General features: G+C 49.0%; 1 protein-coding gene across 1 annotated transcript in view; it reads left to right on the forward strand.

The window, feature by feature from the left end:
- The window catches only part of lrrc75ba (leucine rich repeat containing 75Ba), a 35,746-nt gene extending 16,029 nt beyond the window's left edge, over positions 1-19,717 (forward strand). Inside the window, exon 4 of the mRNA XM_029259337.1 lies at positions 18,356-19,717. Coding sequence (XP_029115170.1) covers positions 18,356-18,971 — 616 coding nt within the window. The 3' untranslated portion in view covers positions 18,972-19,717. The remainder of the gene's footprint in view (positions 1-18,355) is intronic.
- Positions 19,718-19,933: the final 216 nt, after the last annotated feature.

Below are 19,933 nucleotides of genomic sequence, written 5' to 3' on the forward strand. Positions count from 1 at the left end.
GGTACTATAGCTGGAGGTGGGATTCAAACTTGCAGCTCCTGGCGGGGTCATTTTTACTGTGTTAATTCGTACTCGTATTCATATTTGGCGCTATTATAAACATGTGACAGTGTAAGCTGCGTTGCAGGAAGGAATCAGACAAGTATAATAATCATTCTGGTGAGTCAGTAACTGAGATTTGAGCTCAGGCCACACCCCCTGTAACCTGGCAGCCAATCAGAGTGCCCGGTGACCCGCACATAATTCACCTGGATGAGGCTCATTGAAACAGGCATTTTGGGCTGCAGGGAGTCTGCATAACTGGAACAGCGTAACTCCGGTTATTTCTCTTCAGAGCCCTTTTCGCCCGGCACCCCAGGGCCGGCTGTGTTCACGCTTGAGGACGAGCCCCTGGCATCCTTGTTTACCGCTCCTATCACGTCACCTCTGTGGTGCGGAAGGCTATCTGACATGGCACCGCTGGGCTCCTTCCTGTCCCCCGTGTCTCTGCCGGTTTGAACCTTTCGTGAGCACGCAGCGCGTGTGACGGCAGATACGGCTTTAAGCTCAGCTGCACACGAGAACCGTGTTTTCACTTTTATTATTTCGTACAGTGCCAAACCTTTTATTCAAAGCGACTTGAAGCATGTGACCCATTTATAAAGCTGGGTATTTGTACTGGAGTAATTCAGGGTAAATACCATGCTCAAGGGTACTACAGTGGGGGTGGGGGACAAAGAACAGGGCTTTAGCAGGCAACCTTCACATTAAAAGTTACCAGGGCAGTAGGTGGCATAGTGGTTAAAGCCACACTTCTGGACTAGAAGGAGCCAATTTTGAACCCCACTATTACTCTAAGACCCTGGATCAAAACTGAACTGATGAGTAAAAAAGATGATGCTCTATAAATGGGTAAGTAGCTCACAGGGTAAGCTGCTTGGAGAAAGGCTTTAGCTAAATTACTAAATGTAAGTGTCTGTGTCCTTAACCGCTACCTGCTATCTCCCACATGTCAGTTCAGGTGCTGCTTTGCCACCTACCCCCACGCAGAGCCCAATGTGCTGCCCAGTTTATGTCCAGGTGTTTATCGAGTCCCTGACAGCGTGTCACACTGTTTTTTTAACTTTCAAACATCCCGTCCACCTTAAATAGCGCTCCTTTTTCCTTCGACTCCCCCTCCACCCGGCGCCCCGAGGCATAACGGCCGGTTCGGCAGCCACGTGTGGTCGATGTTTAAGGTACAAAGACGGTATAACAGTTGCTGTGTTCATAGCCTTTAAAAAGGGGAACCGCTGCACAGGTCCGCAAACAGGGTAGGGGAGCCAGCGGTGATAGTGCAGAGCAGAGTAAGCACATGTAGGACTGCAGTAAATCCATGGTGTGCTGTCTCAGGCGTTCATAACGCGCAAGTAAATCCCGGCTCGGCTCACGTTTCTCTCCTCTGCCGACAGAGCCGATCTTTTACTTACAGAGCGGAGTTTATCTACTTAGCTAATGCTGTTCTCCAGAGAGAATTACCATGATTTACCCATTTCTGTTTATACAGCTGCACAATTTTTGCTCAGTTCAGGGTGAGTATCTTGATCAAAGGTACAGCAGCAGGAGAACGGGATTTGAACCTGGGCCCTTTAAGTACAAGACAGCATTTCTAACCGCTGCGCCACCTGCTGGGCCACATCTCCGGCTGGTCTTGATGAGACATCTTGCCATACGTGTTTACACATACCTAGCATGATGGTAACTGTTGTTTGCCTCCTCCAGTGCTTATGAACAACATATTGCATCATCTGTAGGACCGCAGCGCTAAAGTTCAGGGGAAGCGAATCTGGATTCGGGCCCTCCTGAGGGAACGGAGCTCATTTCGACAAGATCGTCTGCAACTTTGGGCAGTTTATGAACAAATAAAAAGACAAAAGTCAACCCTGGGTGCAGTGGAGGAGCTGTCGATGTCCAGCTGTGGCACGATGGAGCTGCAGTTCGCAATGTAAAACCAGCTGGGATGTTTGCCTGTACCAGAATGTCGTGATCTCCCCGAGGGACGCGGCCGTGAGAAAAATAAGCCCCCATGCCGTGTTCTCATTAGTCGTGCCATCCCGTTGTTTCGCAAAACATCGGCGAGCCCTGGACGGATAAAGCTGCTTCAGGGTACGGCGTTTAGGAAATGCCAAGTCGGAGAGCGGCTCTATTTTTAGGAAGTGGGAATTTCAAACAAAGGGTTGTAGGCTCAAGTCCCAAGAGGCGCTGTGTTTTTATGCAGTGCATTTCGGCAGGTCTCCGTAACGTGAGCCGCTCCGGCGAAAACCCAGCGCTGACGTCGGGTAAATTGTTGTATGCTGCTCTGCTTAAAGTCGTGGGGCAGCCTTCGAACCTCAGTCGAGTGAGTCACGGAGCGCATATCGGGAGGCGGGAAGCCATCTGATTGCAGGTTCCATAAAGGACCGACTGCCAAGCCTAACGGCCCGCCTCCCGCGTCCCGATCAGAATCTCAGACCCAGCGCAGGTGCAGACCTGCTTAATCTTGCAGACGAAACGAGGCCTTCCCGGGGTGGAAGGAGCCGGACTCGGCACACCACGCCTCCGCCGCTCTTCTTCTTCGTCACACCTCCTCTCTCGCCCTCTGTCCAGCGGCGCCTCGAATCGCACCTCACCGCCCGGTGTTTCCAGCAAACGGGCGTGCCGGTTTGCGTCAGCTGTGTTTCTCATCAGCTCGGCTTCACGCCGCTCTTTCCTCCTAACGAGCTTCACCACAAGAGCAGCCATTGCTTCCAAGACCCTCATTCATTTCGAATACCACTGATAAATTTACATTTATTTACCAGACATTTAGCAGACTGTTTTCTCCAGTTACACACAGCTTAGTGCGAACAAAAGTGCATCAACAGCAGGTGAAGAAATGCCAGTCGGGACACGTGATTCTCGAAGTACAGTTACTGAATCCAGCTCCGCCTTTTAAGCAGTACACATGACATGGGTAGCTCCGTGTAGAACTGATAGGGAGTTAAATTGTTTTAACAGATAATGTATTGAAAGGGGGGGGCGCAGTGGTGCAGTGGGTTGGACCGGGTCCTGCTCTCCAGTGGGTCTGGGGTTCGAGTCCCGCTTGGGGGGCCTTGCGACGGACTGGCGTCCCGTCCTGGGTGTGTCCCCACCCCCTCCGGCCTTATGCCCTGTGTTGCCGGGTAGGCTCTGGTTCCCCATGACCCCATATGGGACAAGCGGTTCAGAAAATGTGTATGTGTGTGTGTGTGTGTGTATTGAAAGGTTATGGAGTAGATAGGAGATCAGGAGAAAACTGGCTGTGAAAGAGACCTGTCTGTTTAGAGACCTTACTAGAATTTTGACAAGAGATTCAGCAGCCCTGAAGGACAGGAGACGCTCATTCCAACTTATTCCACTGTGTGCCTGTTGGTATCATTAACTGTTACACTGTGTGTTTAAAGCAGCTCATAGTGTCTTATAATGAACTTTTTACTGATGTACCTACAATATTGTACAGCAGGGTAATTTTTACTGTATCAGTTCAGGGTAATCACAGTAGCAGGGCTCATTTCTGTTTGCAGGAGGACAGCTCTAACCACCACGCCACCCGCTGTTTCACACATGCTCTTTCTGTGCTACATGGGCAGGGTTGTCAACAACTGTAGCTCGTTTGGTTTGCCTGCACCGCCACCAGCAAGGAATTGCCGCAGACGGAGGCTGAATGACTTTATCAAATTTCTCTCCGAGAAAATGACTCCTTCAATCAGGTTACGTAACTGGATGATGATGATGGAACAGCCAGCGAGTGTCAAATAAATGGCCTTCGCCGCAGCCGAGAAGGAGTCCTCGAGGCCTGCGCTCACTTCAAATTACAGAGGGAAAAATGTTTTTTTGCTTTATTGCCGTCGTGCTCGGGAGCGAAGCTGAGGCCATTTTGTGGCTGCACCGACGCTCTGTGTACCGCGGTACGCTCCTCTCCAAGTCTAACGTTTCCTGTCCTTGGAAGCTATGAAATTGCCCTTGTCCTTAGAGAGAATGATCAGTGTCCCACTTGCGGTGCCGAGTCAATAAGCCCCTCCCCTTTTACCTTCACCTTCACGGTTTACTTAAACACCCTGTGAGGTACTGAAAAGCGTACTGAAGGTGGCAAATCTGATCGGCTGTGGACACGGACAGCAATATGTCAGCCAACACAGTACCATGGTTATTAGTGAAGTGAAAAACAGAAGGGCAAAGCAGAGTTACCCAACATGGAAGTCTGCTGGAATATTTAGGAAGGGCCACAAGGTGGCGTAGTGGTCGGAGGCGTTGCCTTGCAAACGGAGGACCTGCCTTCGAATCCACACTCTTGCTACCCTTGATCAAGGTACTTACAATGAACTAATACTGTAAAAAAACTACCCAGCTATATACATGGGTGAGTCAGCATCAGTGTAAAAGTAGTGTAAAACTGGAACACTCTAAATGGTTTTGGAGAAATCAGCAGATAAATAATAAAAGGAACTTTGGTGCTGTAATTGTCAGCGAATTCCCCCAAGAAACTAGATCTAGATCTCAGTTAGTCTCAAATTGAATGAATTAAAACTTTGACACGCTCAGATGGAACCAGACCTGGGTGGTTAATAATGCTTAAAAATGATAAAAACGATTAGTCTCGCGGATTTGCCTCATTCCTAAATGATAAAAACAACAAACGTGTTAATGCCGCGACACTCTGCACGTCCAGCTCTGATATGTCGACGGCGCTTTGATGTCCTTCACTGGCATCAAAACTGTAAACACCGTCCACTTCTTAGGGGATCTTTGACTGCTCCGATTCATTTTATGAAGGAGTTCACGTTATGTGACATATCCCGTTATACACACTTACTGCGTTCCCGGTCAACGTGCAGGTGGGAGAGGTACTACCACCCAAAAACAAGCCGGCCGATCTGTCCGACACGAGTTTATAAAGAACAAACTAATGTCGCGATCTCAGGACGGAGCTGCGCAAAACAAGCTCCTTTCGTCGCTAATGGCCCAGAAAGACGCCATCATCACACTCTGTTTTGCACCTTGATTTCCCACGGTTACGAACGTGTCGAACAGCCTGTTTGTAATACTGGCTTCATTCGAGAAGGTAATTGTGGCGATGGGAGAGACGGGCTTAGCTGCCCTCTGCCGCCAGCGCGGATAATGGGGACGAGTCCCGGGAGCTGCTTCCCCGGCTGGGTAATGAGGAGGACTCGGTGGCCGAGCCGTGGGAAACTGCGGAGGGAAAGGGCATTAATCGCTTTCTTCATTCTGGAGAGAAGCTCCCAAAGGACGCCGATCGCTGTTTAATCTCGGCTTCGCGTTTATCTCCGCGGCACGCGACTGTTACGGACTCGGGGAAAACGGGCCCTCCTGGTACGCTCGCTGAAGGAAGCGAGCGATCGCGCTTTCTCAGAAATTAACCTTCATCCCGCGATACCTGCTGTGTGCGCAGCTCTAACATTCCGTGTGGTAGCATCCTAGCTTCCTGTGTGCTAACATCCTAGCGTCCTGTGTGGTGGCGTCGTAGCGTCCTGCGTGCTAATATACTAGCGTTCTATGTGTTAGCGTCCTAACATCCTGCCGCGCAACCCTGGCATCCTGTGCGGTACTGTTGTAGCGTCCTGTGTGCTAGCGGCCTAGCATCCCGTGCGCTAACATCGTAGCGTTCCGTGTGCTAGCATCCTTGCGTCGTGTTGCGCAACCTAGCGTCCTGTGTGCTAGCGCCCTAGCGTTGGCAAAGCCAGTAGCGCTGTACCGCCGACTCATATAGCGTTCGTGACTCAACACCTCACAGCTAAGTCATTGTTTGGATCTCAGTGTTTATTTTCGCCACAACACAGACATCACTGGCCAAAATTTCAAAATCAAAGTCAAAATCGTGATCGGCTGCATTTCAGGATTCGCTCCGAGCCCCTGTAACTTAGGCCTCTTTCGGAACGACATGCGAAAGGAGGAAATATCTGCAATATATCTGAAATATCGGCCCCGTTCCTGGTCGCCTCTCGATTATTCAAGCTCTGCGCCGACTGTGGACGCAGCGGGAATGGAAGATGGAGGAACAAATTGCATCGAGTAAATGGAGAGAAGCTTGATGGTGTCCATCAATAACGTAAAAACGCACCCCCCCCCACATGCCACTAGTACTAAATGTGGATTTTCTCATCCTGTTGCTGACAATTTGATTGAGTGCAACTATGTCTGTGGGTGAACTGCTCATTTCTACTCCATTTAAATTAGGCTCATTGCCGCTCGTGTCGCCAGCAAACTAGCCGGTGTTTCCTTCGCATTCGCCATCTCGCCTCTGCAGTTTTAAAAATGTGGGTAGTGTGTATTAGCTAGTTAGATACAGAACAAGTCGAATGTGGCGCTGCGCTTGTGCAAATGTAAAGTTGGAAGAATTCAAAGAGCCTCGAGTGGAATCGTCTGGACCGAAAAGCTGGTCGAACAGCGTGAAACCCTCCATGTTTCCCCTTCGCCTGACCTCCGAGTATTAGCAGTATTACATTTACATTTACATTTACTTTCATATTTACAGGTGCGACAGCTGGTAGCATAGTGGTTAGTGCTACTGCCTTTGGACCCACAGGTTCAAGCCTTACCTGTGGCTATAGTACCCTTGAGCAAGGTACTTACCCTAAAATTGCTCCCAGCTGTACAAATGGGTAAATAATTGTAACCTCAACACTGTAAGTTGCTTTGGAGAAAAGTGTCAGCTAAATGAATAAATGTAAACTTTACACCAATCCACCACAACATTAAAACCGCTGACAGGTGAAGTTCTGGCCCATGTTGTGCTGGGAAACCTTAGGTCCTGGCATTCATGTGGATGTTGCTTTGACATGTCCCACCTACTTAAAGATTGCTGTAGACCACATGCACCCCTTCACGGCAACGGTATTTATTCCCTGATGGCAGCGGTCTCTTTCAGCAGGATAATGCGCCCTGCCACGCTGCAAAAATTGTTCAGGAACGGTTTGAGGAACATGACAAAGAGTTCAAGGTGTTGACTCGGCCTCCAAATTCCCCAGATGTCAACCGATCGAGCATCCGTGGGACGTGCTGGAAAAACAAGTCCGATCCACGGAGGTCCCGCCTCGCAACTTACAGGACTTAAAGGACGCGCTGCTGACGTCTTGCTGCCAGATGTTGCAGGACACCTTGAGAGGTCTCGTGGAGTCCATCCCTCGATGGGTCAAAGCTGTTTTGGCGGCACAAGGAGGACCTACACAATACTAGGCAGATGGTTTTAATGTCGTGGCTCATCGGTGTATATTTATTCATGTAACAGACGCTTTTCTCGAAAACGATGTTCATCTCACGGAAGAACACAGTGAGTTCATCACATTAGCAGAAAGAGAGACTTAGATGCGGACGTGTGGTTCTTAAGTGCAGTTTCTTTCCACCATATGAACCAATGTTTAATGCACGAGTAGCTGTGGAAAACTTTATCCGAATATTGACGATTCCTAATCACCTTCCAAGACATATATATATATTTTAATATATTGTATAAACATTTACGTTACATTACAGCAGTAGCTGCGTGAAGGTTTATCCGTTGTATTGCCGATATTATTGATATCGGTCAGGTAAAAACATCTCCCCAGATTGTGGTCTTAGTGGTATTCAGCTGTACGTAAAAGACAAAGTAACGTTCATAGGGCACAGTTTTATACATGTATAGCTGTATGTTTACTGAGGCAGTTCTGGAAAATTCTGAAAAACTCGTTCCTGCGGACGCCCATATCAGCTGAGCTGAGGACTGAAGCCGTGCTCCCCTTTAGAGCTCAAGAGATGGTTTTGAGCTGTTTGCTAAATAAAGGGATTTAAAATTGAAGCAGATGTGGTTAACAAAGGACTTCCACTGTTTAGGGCTGGTGTAGCAAAAGCTATGTTACCATGGTAAAGGAAGTAAGAGGCTGTAAGGAGACTATCCGTGGTAACATGAGGGCAGGTGTGTTACACTGATTTACCTGTTTATACAGCTAGGTCATTTTTTACTGTATCAGTGAGGGTAAGCACCTCGATCAAGGGTACTAGAGCAGCAGGTGGGATTCGAACCTGGGTCCTTTGATTATAAGTCAGCAGCACCAACCGTGACGCCCCCTTCTGCTACTCTTCTAACTTCACTCAGACGTTGTTACTGATGACAATATTATGTGTAGGAATATATATTGCTAAATATTCCTAGACATACGAGTATAATTGTACGCCCCCTCGTCACACTCAGGCAACCTCCCAGCCGCTGCGCCGGGTGAGAGAGAGCCGCACAGAGAGGCTCCGGGAGCGAGAGCAGGGGAAACAAAAGCAGCCAAATGAAAGGCAATTGAGCGACGGCGTTAAACAAAAGCGGCTCTGCGCGTTCTGCGTTTCGGCTCACGGCTGAAAAGACGTCGCCTCTTGTCATCCTCCACGGAGAGCCTGCCCGCTTTGATCTCGTACAGCGGCCGGGGGTCCCGCAGGGTTCCGGGTGGGCGGGAGCGGAGGAGCACAAGAGAGAGGTCACATCCCATCCTGTTCGGATGGACGGCTGGTTCGGATCGCAGACCGGCCCCTGGTTCTGACCCGGCTCTGCCAGCGTCGCCACCCCCCCCCAGCCCCACGCGTGTTCTCTCGAGCTCATCCCCCAACGGCACCCCCTCCCTGCAGGCAGCCTGGCTTGTCACACTTCTGGGAAATGAATGTGACACTTTTGGAGACGATCACGGCAGACCGCCGTCTCCAAGATCTCGGAGTGTGTCAGCAGAGAGTGCCGTCGTCTGTCCGGTCTGCCGGCGAACAGAAGGTCCTTCTTCCTTCTGCCATGAATTTCTGATCCGGAGCTCAAACTGCTCACCACGGCAACGCTGGAGAAGCGGTACCTTTCACATGTTGTCACATTACATCATATTATTCGCCATGAATCTCCCCTCCTCGTCTCTCTCCACCAATTTCCTTTTGTTCCCCGTATTGACTTTGACACCGTGGGTACAACCTACAAGACGGTCAAAGGATCTGCACGCTGACATCTACAGGATCTGATCGGTCCGTACCTCACAACTGGTAGCTTAGTGGTACCGCTCACAGGGTGTCCAAAATTGAAAGCGTTCAGGTTCTCAATTTTTGTTCCGATATAATCGAATGAGCTCCTTCTGTCCCTCATAGCTGCTGAATCCCTTTGAACGTCCAAAAAGGGTCTCAAACCCACCTCTTTCAGAGCTGCTTCTCTCCTGATCTCCTGACAGCTTAGTAAGTTGCATCACATCATCTGTGACGACGATCACCTCAGTTTTCCTACCAGTTCTGTACACAGCTACTCCTCTAAAGTGCACCAGCAACACTGATGGTGCTGAGCAAGCGGACCGTGCATTAACATGTAGGTGTCGTCATCTAAAGCTCTTTGTCTGCTGCAAAATACACTTTTGTTTACTCTAAGCAGTCTGCCACTTTGGAGAACGACGTCTGCTAAATGAATAAATTTAAACGTACATGTGTGGGATGAACTTGACTGACAGGAAGGTGAGGAGAAACCTTCCAGATGTTTCTCTCGCCTGGGTGAGAAGATGAAAGGGACGCCTTCCAGATGTTACTCATGCCTGGTGGGAAGACGAAGTGGAGACCTTCCAAAAGTTAGTCCACTTTGGCAGGAGATTAAGAACAGGGGCTGACAGGTGTCAGAAAGGGGGAGGGGCCTGCGGCGAATACATGGCGGGCGAATCTTCCCGTTGTGGTTAAGGGCTCCTCCAGTTCTGCTGGGCCTATTAAACCGGCTGGATGAATAATAGAGAACCTGATAAAACTTTCATGTCTGCAAAAAAACAAAGCCCAGCGTGTCGAGCCATGTGATCCCCGGGGGGTGTCAGGGAGAAATGGGAGACGCTGAGCTGTTGCTGGGTTATTCACAGTGACCCGCCGCGCGGCTTAAAACCATCCGCTTCAAAACGCACTGGTGATAGTGGCGCAGGGTGTAGGGTCATAGCCCTGTAGCATCAGGGGCTGTGGGTTTAATTCCTATTCTGTCTCGGTGGGTCTCCTCCAGGTTGGGGGTCACACAGGTGCTGTCAAGTCAACTGATGCCATATGGTAGTGTAAGTGTGTTATTCTCCAGTAGAAAGGGATGCAAACGATAAAATAACACTGGCAGAGATGGATTCCTGGAACATGATAAATTTCTCGGAATTTCAAAGGTCTGTTTTCCTTTTCTAGCCACTAGACAGGCCGTACGAGCCACGTTTGGTCAATCAATACGGGAAATGGTCTGGCGGTCGGCAGTTGACTGGGTTGCCGGGTGCTGGCAATGCCGTGGCAGGTCACCCACCGCTCGTGGCTGGACGCTGGCGGTGCCCGCTATGCTGTGTTAATGGGACGCCTGCGGAAGGTCGATCTTGAAGGTGAGGCTCCTGAGGGGCTGCAGCTGGAGGACCAGGTACAGGGCAGACTGTGTGAACCTTATTGTGCCAGCAGGTGGCGCAGTGTTTAAAGCTGTCGCCTCGCAATCTGAACATCCCGGGTTTAAACCCCTCCTCCTGCTGTAGTACCCTTGAGCAAGGTACCGACCCTCAATTGAGACGGTTGAAATTATCCTGCGGTATTAACGGGTAAATCAGTGTAAAGTGGTTAACATTGTAAGTCGCCTTGGAGGAACGCGCCAGATAAATGAATTAATAATAACAACAGGTGTTAGAGAAGACCCAAGAACGTAGATGTGTAGCACTTGATCGGTGGGCTTTATATGTTGATTGACAGTTCACTTTATTAATGCATGATGGCACTGCAGACATGAAGGCAGTTCCAGCAGAAGGTTTCTGTTACAGCCGCCTCATGTATTTTTCACATCGCCATCTCTTTGTTCATCAAGAGGATGGTGATTGTAGGATAAACAGCTCAGTGTCTGTCTTTTCTGCTGCTCGGCCTGTGTCGGCCAGACCTTGGCAATCGATAGCAGAGTGCCAGCCAAGGGAGGAGCTGGCAGCCAAGTGGAGCAGGAGCGGGTGCGTTCACGGAGAACCCACTTCCACTCGGCTCATCCTGTGTTTTCAGGCTCGGATTTCATTGTCGGGCTGAGTGGTCTATAGGGATTGTCCTCATACCGATAGAGACCACACATATAGGACAGCAGTTGGCGTAGTGGTCAGAGCTGCGGTGTTTGGACTAGGAGAACCGAGGTTTGAAACGAGCCTCTTGCTGTAGTGCCCTTGATCGAAGCACTTACCCTGGACTGAAAGTAAAAACTACCCAGTTGTATAAATGATATGATGATGATGATCATGATGAGACTTGATCCAAATGTAAAATCCAAGAGGTTTTCAATGAAGGGGGGCGCGGTGGCGCAGTGGGTTGGACCACAGTCCTGCTCTCCGGTGGGTCTGGGGTTCAAGTCCTGCTGGGGGTGCCTTGCGACGGACTGGCGTCCCGTCCTGGGTGTGTCCCCTCCCCCTCTGGCCTTACGCCCTGTGTTGCCGGGTAGGCTCCGGTTCCCCTGCGACCCCCTATGGGACAAGCAGTTCTGAAAATGTGTGTGTGTGTGTGTGTGTGTGTGTGTGTGTGTGTGTGTGTGTGTGTGTGTGTGTGTGTGTGTTTTCAATGAATCGGTGAGACACTGTGTATGTATGGGGTTACCAGACATCAGCTGTTCTTGATCTGAAGGTTAAGTGGTCGTGAATGTAGGACCCACTGCTGGGTGTGGTCACACCACTGAGGCCTGAACCCCCCAGCCCAGCCCCACAGTTTGGCCCAAGACCTCTAGCTGTCACGCAGACCTGACCTGTATACCCCGACTGTCTGGATTCTGTCCAGGGGTACATCTGAGGGTCTCTGGAATACAGTGAAAGCAGCACTCTGGTATCTCCAGGTCGACTGACCGTTGGTGGTCCATCCATTGGCGGAGATCCCTCAAAAGTTCTGGCTGCTTGACCATGAAGCGAGGAGCTACGCCTCTGTGAACGAGCAAACTGTAACCTGTGGAAGATTCGCTACATGAAAGAGACCCCTAGACAATCAGAGTAAATGATTATATTATTATTATACTATTTATCTGACACTTTTCTCCACAGCGACTTACACTTCATACACTAAGCTACTTACACTGAGTTACCCACTAACACTTCAGGGTAAGTTTTAATGTGTCAATTCAGGGTAAGCATCTGTGTGGTGTAATGGTTAGCTCTGCTGCCTTCTACTTGAAGGACCTGAGTTTGATTCCTACCTCCAGCTGTAGTCCCCTGGATCAGGGTACTTATCCTGCACTGATACAGTAAAAGTTAACCTGTAGTATAAATGGTTACATGAGTGTGAGCCACTTTGGGGAAAAAAATGCCAGAGAAAAGAAACGTACCTCTATCGAGGTTTCAGGAGCAGGGATTTGAACTGCTGCGCTACCCGCTGCCCCTTGACTTTAAATCTGTCCAACGCTAATTATGAATTGTTGCGCAATCTTTGTTACGTGTCACACGGTTCGTCCGTCCGGAGAGCCTCCTGTCAGTCCACGTGTCTCTCTTTGCCAGTTGCCACAGTGCTGGTTTGGACCTTTCTCAGCATCCATGTGCATCCTGGCTCTTACCTGCAGGCCTTGGAAAGCCAGTGGACTGGACACAACAACGGAATGCTCCGGAAGACAGCTGTGCTCAGAGCGCTCTTGCTCCACTGCCCATTTCAATGACTTGGCACCCGATTCCCATGGAACAACAGGATCCTGCCAGGGATTGCCGGCTCCCACAATCCTCCGGGCAAAGGGTGGCCTCATTTTTATATATCACCCCGTCTCAGTGGAGCTTTAAAAGCGCATGAGACAGCGGTGCTGTGTGAACTCCCGCCCATGTCTCTACAGGCTGTGTAAAAACAGAAAAGGGAGTCATTTACCCCCTCGGCCATTGGAGTTGGGGACTGGGAGGGGGTACGGGGCATAGGAGCCAGAGCGCAGTGATGTCAGCAGGGGATTTTACAGTGCTTTGTGAGTCGGGGGAGGTGAAACTTTGGGCTGTAACAGACAGCAAGGACAGTGCAGTGTCAGTACCTTAATCAATGATACTGTAGCAGGATACAGTAGGATTCGAACCCCTATCCTTTGAATGCAAGGCATCAGCTGTATCCTGTGAATCACCTGTTCCTCGAAAGAAAAAAAAGGCTAATTTTGCTCTTACTACGGCGTCGCTGGACAGAAGCTATTATTCAGGCCGACATGTAGCACGCCGTCCTTTAATTATAATAACATGCAATATTAATGAACGTCCCGACTGTGAATTACATTCTAATGTACTTTTAGGCATAAATGACAATTTCTGAAATGAAATCGTCATTAATATTCCAACTGTTCAAGGTCGCAACAAGCATAGGAAGAAAAACACTGCAAAGAATGAAGAATCGTGCGTTGCCGTGTGAAAAGTTTGAATAGTTACTGGGGAAATAGGAACCCATGAAAATGAAAAACGAGTGAAACTGAAGTAATTAAGGGAGATGTGATCAGGGAAGACTTTCAATAGGAAGATAATAGCGTCCTTTTTTCGAATTCTACATTTCAGAGCTTGGCGTTTCTAATCTCAATTTGCGATTAGAAGGTGCTCTTCATGATGGGTTTTTTTCCTTCTGGCCGTGTTGCGCTGTGATACCGACATGGATCTCAAGTGCGGCGCCCCCGCGTTCCCAGCTGCAGTGTGTCCATCGGCGTAGAACAGGCAGGCTGCCGGCAGCAAGCTGTCCTCTGCTCCATCAAAACCACATTGCAGCCTTCAAAAGTCGGCTACGGAGGAGCATCGAAGCCTGACGGCTTTCGAATCGAGACTCGGGACCCCTGCCTCACGGGACCCAGGTGTCACACGAGCGAGGCTCGAAGGGAGGATAACTTTTCACTCACCTGAGAGGCATTTCTTAACATAGTAAGATCATTCACCTCTGCAGGGAAGATGGTGAAAACTGTGCGTGACAAAACACCTTGAACATCTTGATTGCTGGTTTTCCTGGCCTTGGCTACAAAATTAGAAACACACAACTACATGTACATTTATTTATTTAGCAGAAACTTTTTGCCAAAGCAACTTCCAATGAACCCTATGTAGTGTTATGAGCCCACACACCTTATTCACCATGGTAACTTACACTGCTAGGTACACTGGGTCACTCAGCCATACATCAGTGGAACACACCCTCTGACACACTATGGGGGAACCTGAACAACATGTCTTTGGAGTGTGGGAGGAAACCAGAGCACCCAGAGGAAACCCACACAGACGCAGGGAGAACATGCAAACTCCACAGAGACTGAGCAGAGATCGAACCCACGTTCTCTTACACCACCCAGATGCTTTGAGACAGCAGCGCTACCTTCTGTGCCACCATGCCTCCTAGTAACAATAGTACTATTAGTAGTTATTTGACCTACAACTGAGTTTATCTACACCAGCTCCTCAACTTATGAACACGAAAGACTTTTCACAGCTAAGTTTCTTCATAAGTTTAAAATCACTGTTACCATAAACTCTCAATCACTAACTGATTTTGTAAAAAAACTTCAGATATAGCTATATTTATAAAAGACTATGCAAGATTTTTTAACTGTTTTAACTAAAACGTACAGCGCTCCTCATATTGTCGTTGATCACCAGCACTCGGGAACACCGGATACGAGATGTAAACACTGCGACAGTAAATTGTACTACACCGGTCCCACATGCCTATTTGGTTTGGGTGTTCTTTACTGACATCTGACTTTTTGGATTTTAGACGCAGGTCTTGTTCGCTCTGTAGAATGAAATTTTAGAAAATAAGAAGAAAATGCCTTTTTTATTATTTCGTGGCTGAGGACAAGTCCGTGAATGCCCCTAGCGGGTGCAGTATCCAGGAGACGACCTCAACTATGCTCTGCAGACAACGTCCACGTCCAGTTAGCTTGTCTGCCCCCATCCTCTGCCCTGTGTGTACTCAGCCTCAGGAGCACCAGACAGGGGTCAGGGTCAGAATGGATGGGGATAGCATCGATCTCCTTTTCCAACCAACCTCGCTTTGGTGGGCCCCCAACCTGGGGCCATAAGTCATGTTTGGAAAGCAGGACCAGGTCCATATACAGGCAGGGAGTCAAACTGGGGGGACACAAATATTTATTTGTCACCTGTCCTTTAAGGGCATTTCAACCACAAAGCCAGGAGTCTCTGAGACACTTTCGAAGGCTTGCAGACATTGGAAAATGCCTTTGAGAATGCACAGTATGAACCCACGACTGCTGCGAGCGGTTCTGCTGTCAAGTTTGCAATATAGCTTTCGTGCCTCTGCTCTTGTTATTCCGATATGATCCGCACTTATTAGTATAATACAGAATCATGTGGCAGTTGAAAGGTGGGGAGAGAGCTGAAGCTAAAGTAGAAGGGTCGGGAAAGGGTGAAATAGCATAGAGGAGAGAGGTCACTCTCATTGTGGCACCATCTAGAAATCAATAGCTTCACAAATCTCGACTTTAGCTGAAGGCACTTTCCCGGTCACTGCAGACTGGAGTGTGACAGATATAATGACATGAGACAGGCAGGTGATGGGTTGGTCGTAAAAAACGATGGCTTGAAGATTGTCCAGGTGATTCAGGAGAAGATGAAGTGAGCTGGGGGCGGGGGGTGCAGCAGTAGGCCAGCCAGATCTATCATACACATCTGAGCCATGTCCTGAGAAAGTGGACCGGCTGCACAATAGTTTTTTCCTAAAAGCCCGTTTGTCTAAAAACAACAATGGTGACAAACAGGCATGGTGTTTGCTTTCTCATTAATGTAATTCATAATTCCAGATGGGTTTCCTTTTTTAAAGTCGTTCCTCTCCACGGGCTTCAATTAGTGCTGTGAGAGACGGTGAGCAGAGCACCATTCGATAAGTGAAATATTACCGCTTAATGTCCCCTTTAGCGAGCCCTGGAGGGAGCATTCTTCTGCAGACAGAGTGACGGCGATGCTGTGCTGTCAATGAGCTTTTCATCTGAACGTGCCACTTAGATCTTGTCTCTCTCAGTCTTGCATTCAGTGTTTGTCAGTCACCATTAACTGCAGGGGCACGATGCAACCCAAATGGATGCGTTCCGAATTGGAACTGAACATCGGTAAACGGTTCGCACATGATTTTAATATGAGTGCTACTTAAATACACAAAAACCCTTCCTCCTCAGCGTGTGTGTGTGTGTGTGTGTGTGTGTGTGTGTCCGTGTCCGTGAGTCTGTTTGAAATTACAGCGCTGCGATTATGACCGTGACAGTAACGGAGAGCACACAGTGATGAGGGTTTCATTTTCCTATGTTTCCCTATTGTTCTGTTTGCCTGTTTTTCTCCTATTCCCTTCATTGTTACCCTTTTTCTGCTTTACCGCAGATGCTTTTGACCTTTCTCCCCTCCCATCCTATTCTCATTTTGACCCCATGGTGCAAGGCTTGCAGGTCAGGGAGTGTATTATGACAGCGATAAAGTAAAATGACGTAGTCACTAAGTCCCCAGTACATAACTGGGACAAAAACATCCCTCCCAGCCCCATCCACATACACACACACACACACACACACACACACACACACACACACACACACACACACACACATATACACACACAATTTAACCTCTACACATTGTTTAGAAAGACCTAGATCATTCTTATCCGTTTCCCTGCATCCCTCACTGCTGTTTCAAAGGGAAGGTTAGGTTTGCACGGCTTTAATTTGCTAGTATGTGCCGTCAGGCCAGGTTTCCTTCACGATGTCCCATCATGCTTTTTCACCATATAAAATCAGGGTCCCTTCACTGTGCCCCTTTTCCATTGTCCAGTGTATCTCCATTGTCTAGTCGCCATGTCCCATTCCCACAGTCCTTCTCCATGTTCAATGATCCTTCTTCATGTCCCATAACGAGGCCCGACACCTTGTCCAGTCACCATTTTGCATCGCCGTGCCCCTTCTCTATGTTCCATAACCATGACCCTTCTCCATGTCCAACGTCATGTCCAATCACCATTTCTCACTGGTGTCCCATCACTGTGCTATTTCTCCACATCCCATAACTGTGCCCAACATTATATCCAGTCGCTGTTTTCCATCAATGTGCCCAATTGCCCATCCCATTGCCGTGTTCATCCTTCATCCTCCACGCCCCATAAACACTGTCCCATCACCATCAGTCCATCACTGTGTCTCTGGAACTAAGCCTTCCCATGCCAGGGTAAACCTATACTATGCACTCATTGTAAAAACAGAAAGGCTAGTTTACCATTTGTCACAGTGCATCACACTAAACCACTCCGTCTTTCATTTGTCCTCACACTCAATAAGTACCATTAAAACAGTAACTTCTCCAGCTGTTTGTCATTTAAAGTTGTAATTCGTTCCTACACTTATTTAGCAGATGCTTTTCTCCAAAGTGACTTCCAATGAACTCTATGTAGTGCTATCAGCTCACACACCTAATTCGCTGTGGTAACTTACACTGCTAGATACACTACTTACACTGGGTCACTCATCCAAACATCAGTGGAGCACACACACTCTCTCTGTCACTCACACACTATGAGTGAACCGGAGCAGCATGTCTTTGGAGTGTGGGAGGAAACCAGAGCATCCAGTGGAAACCCACACAGACACGGGTAGAACATGCAAGCTCTACACAGACTGAGTGGGGATCGAATCCACGTTGTCTCACACTACCCAGGTGCTGTGAGATAGCAGCGCTACTCACTGTACCATCATGCCTCCCCAAGTTCCTAACAGGGTGCTTGCTTAGCCAGTGGTTCAATCAAAAGTATTTTGCAGAATGTAGAAGCTGTTGGCAAATAATTAGTAACACACTTTTTGTTCTACCTTCCCAGTTTCAGTCTTGTTTAGTTCCTGGGTGGCCTTTGTGATGTTCCCAGGCATGTCCCCAGTAAGCAGCATTTCAGTTCCCAAGCATGGGATGCTGCCAGATTAGGCCCTGTTTGGATGTCCTGTTCTTCAACTTGGACCATGAGCCACCGCCATTAATTTGGCTCTTGCAGTGCTGGCCTGCTGCCTGACAGAAGCGGAGATTTAGCAGTCCTCGAGGGCACTGTAACAGCAGTCCATGCAAGCAGGACGCGCAGTGCAGACCCAACACGGCCACATTTACAGCAGTAAAGGGCAACCACTAGTCATGGTTAGACAAACACTGCTTAAGCACTACCACAATTTTGGCTTTTAAGTTGACGCATTAAGGATGATTACCAAAGAAAAAAACATCCACCAGCACAGATAAATCCCACAGGAAATTACACATCACATCCTCAAAATCAGGCAAAATGAGGCATGGATGGGTTAAGAGAAAGAAGGACACTTTCCCACACACAGATATCTCGCAAGATCTCGCAAGTAGAAAAAGATGACACATCAGCTATGAAATTAAAACTTCTAAAATGTCTCTTTCTCTCCCTTCTTTTGCTATAGTCTGAAAACCACCTTGCAAAAGAAGCTGTGTGATGACACGGTAGACCTGTCTGGAATCCCTCTGTCCACCAGAGATGTCCATCGGGTGGCCTACTACCTGCAGAACAACGGCGACATGGTGGCCTCCGTGGACCTCAGCTTCACTGAGCTTCATGACGAGAACCTCAGGTTGCTGCTGCCTTTCCTGGGCACGCTGCCCAAACTGGCCACGCTGGCTCTCAATGGCAACCGGCTCACCCTCGCCATTGTCAAGGATCTCACCGAGGTCATGAAAGATCCCAAGAAGTTCTCCAGCCTTGCCTGGATTGACCTGGGGAACAATGTGGATATTTTCACCATGCCACAACCTCTTCTGGTGGCACTGCGGCGCCGGTGCAGCCTGAAGAGCAGCTTGCCTACCATCTACGAGTATACAGAGGGGCAGCCCTACAGCTACCACATGGAGACCTCCATCGAGGAGGCCAGCCACTATGAGGAGGAAGAGGAGGAAGAGGAGGAGGAGGAGCCAGAGGGGGAAGAGGAAGTGGATCCAGAGGACAAGCTGGACCTGGAGCCTTGGGGTGTCGGAGAGAAGAAGGTGTCCCAGAACTACACGCTGCACTACTGTGAGAGGTGATCGCTCTCCCCACGACGACTCCACCAAGCTGGGCCTGACCGCCATACCAAAGGCCCTCCTCGGTTTTCCGTTACCACGTCAACAACTCTCCCCCTTGCCTCCACCGCCACACACCCCCCCCAAACATGAGTCCAGCAATCCATATTGGCAAACATGAGTCAACGGCGTATGGAACATGGACCTTGTTTCATCAAGGTGCCCAACAAGTAGAACCATCATCCCAGAAATGCGGCTCAGAACCAACCAATGTGTGGAAATGTGCTGCTGCAAGTGACTTACCGTGTTGGTTGATGGTGCTCCTGGTAATAAGGTGAGGTTTCATTGGAAGTGCACCAGGGAGAGTTTTTTTTTTCCTTCCCCGGAAGGCACTCCCACTTTTCTCCAACAGCAATGGGGGGAGCGGATGCCCGGGACCTTGTCGAGAGGAGCTCAGATCAGGCGGATGGACTGAGGGCCACCATGGCGATGGCGTTGATCGGAGCCGTCGCTGCTTCTGAAGCCATAGACCCAACGATGTTTTCTACCACGACCACCCGTGCCTGCGGCGAGTCGGGCCTAGCTCCACATTGTGTGCGCTCTGTTAATCTCCCAACAAAGGCCATGGAACAAGTTCAACAGACTATAGAGCCCGCGGCCGGTCACGTGATACGGGCAAAACTGCTAAGTCGAGACTTTTGCTTCTCATCACCCCCAGCCCCTCCGTTCCCACTCTTTCGAAACATTCGCTGGTGGCCGTCCGTGGATGTTGGCGATGGTGCAACAAAAAATGGGAACTTCTGTGTTGTGTTTGGATGTTTCTTTGTTAATGAGCAAAAAATGCGAACAGTAATCGTACAAGACGGACTGACACGGTTTGAAAAACATGGTCCTTGTTGAGAGTCTGTTGACCAAAAGTGACCAGAAACCTGTCATCAGTTGTGTTTCTTGTACTTTTTAACCGTCGTCAATATTCTGAACAAAAC

The sequence above is a fragment of the Scleropages formosus genome, chromosome 17 (genome assembly GCF_900964775.1).
Source record: "Scleropages formosus chromosome 17, fSclFor1.1, whole genome shotgun sequence".
In the NCBI taxonomy this organism is placed as follows: domain Eukaryota; kingdom Metazoa; phylum Chordata; class Actinopteri; order Osteoglossiformes; family Osteoglossidae; genus Scleropages; species Scleropages formosus.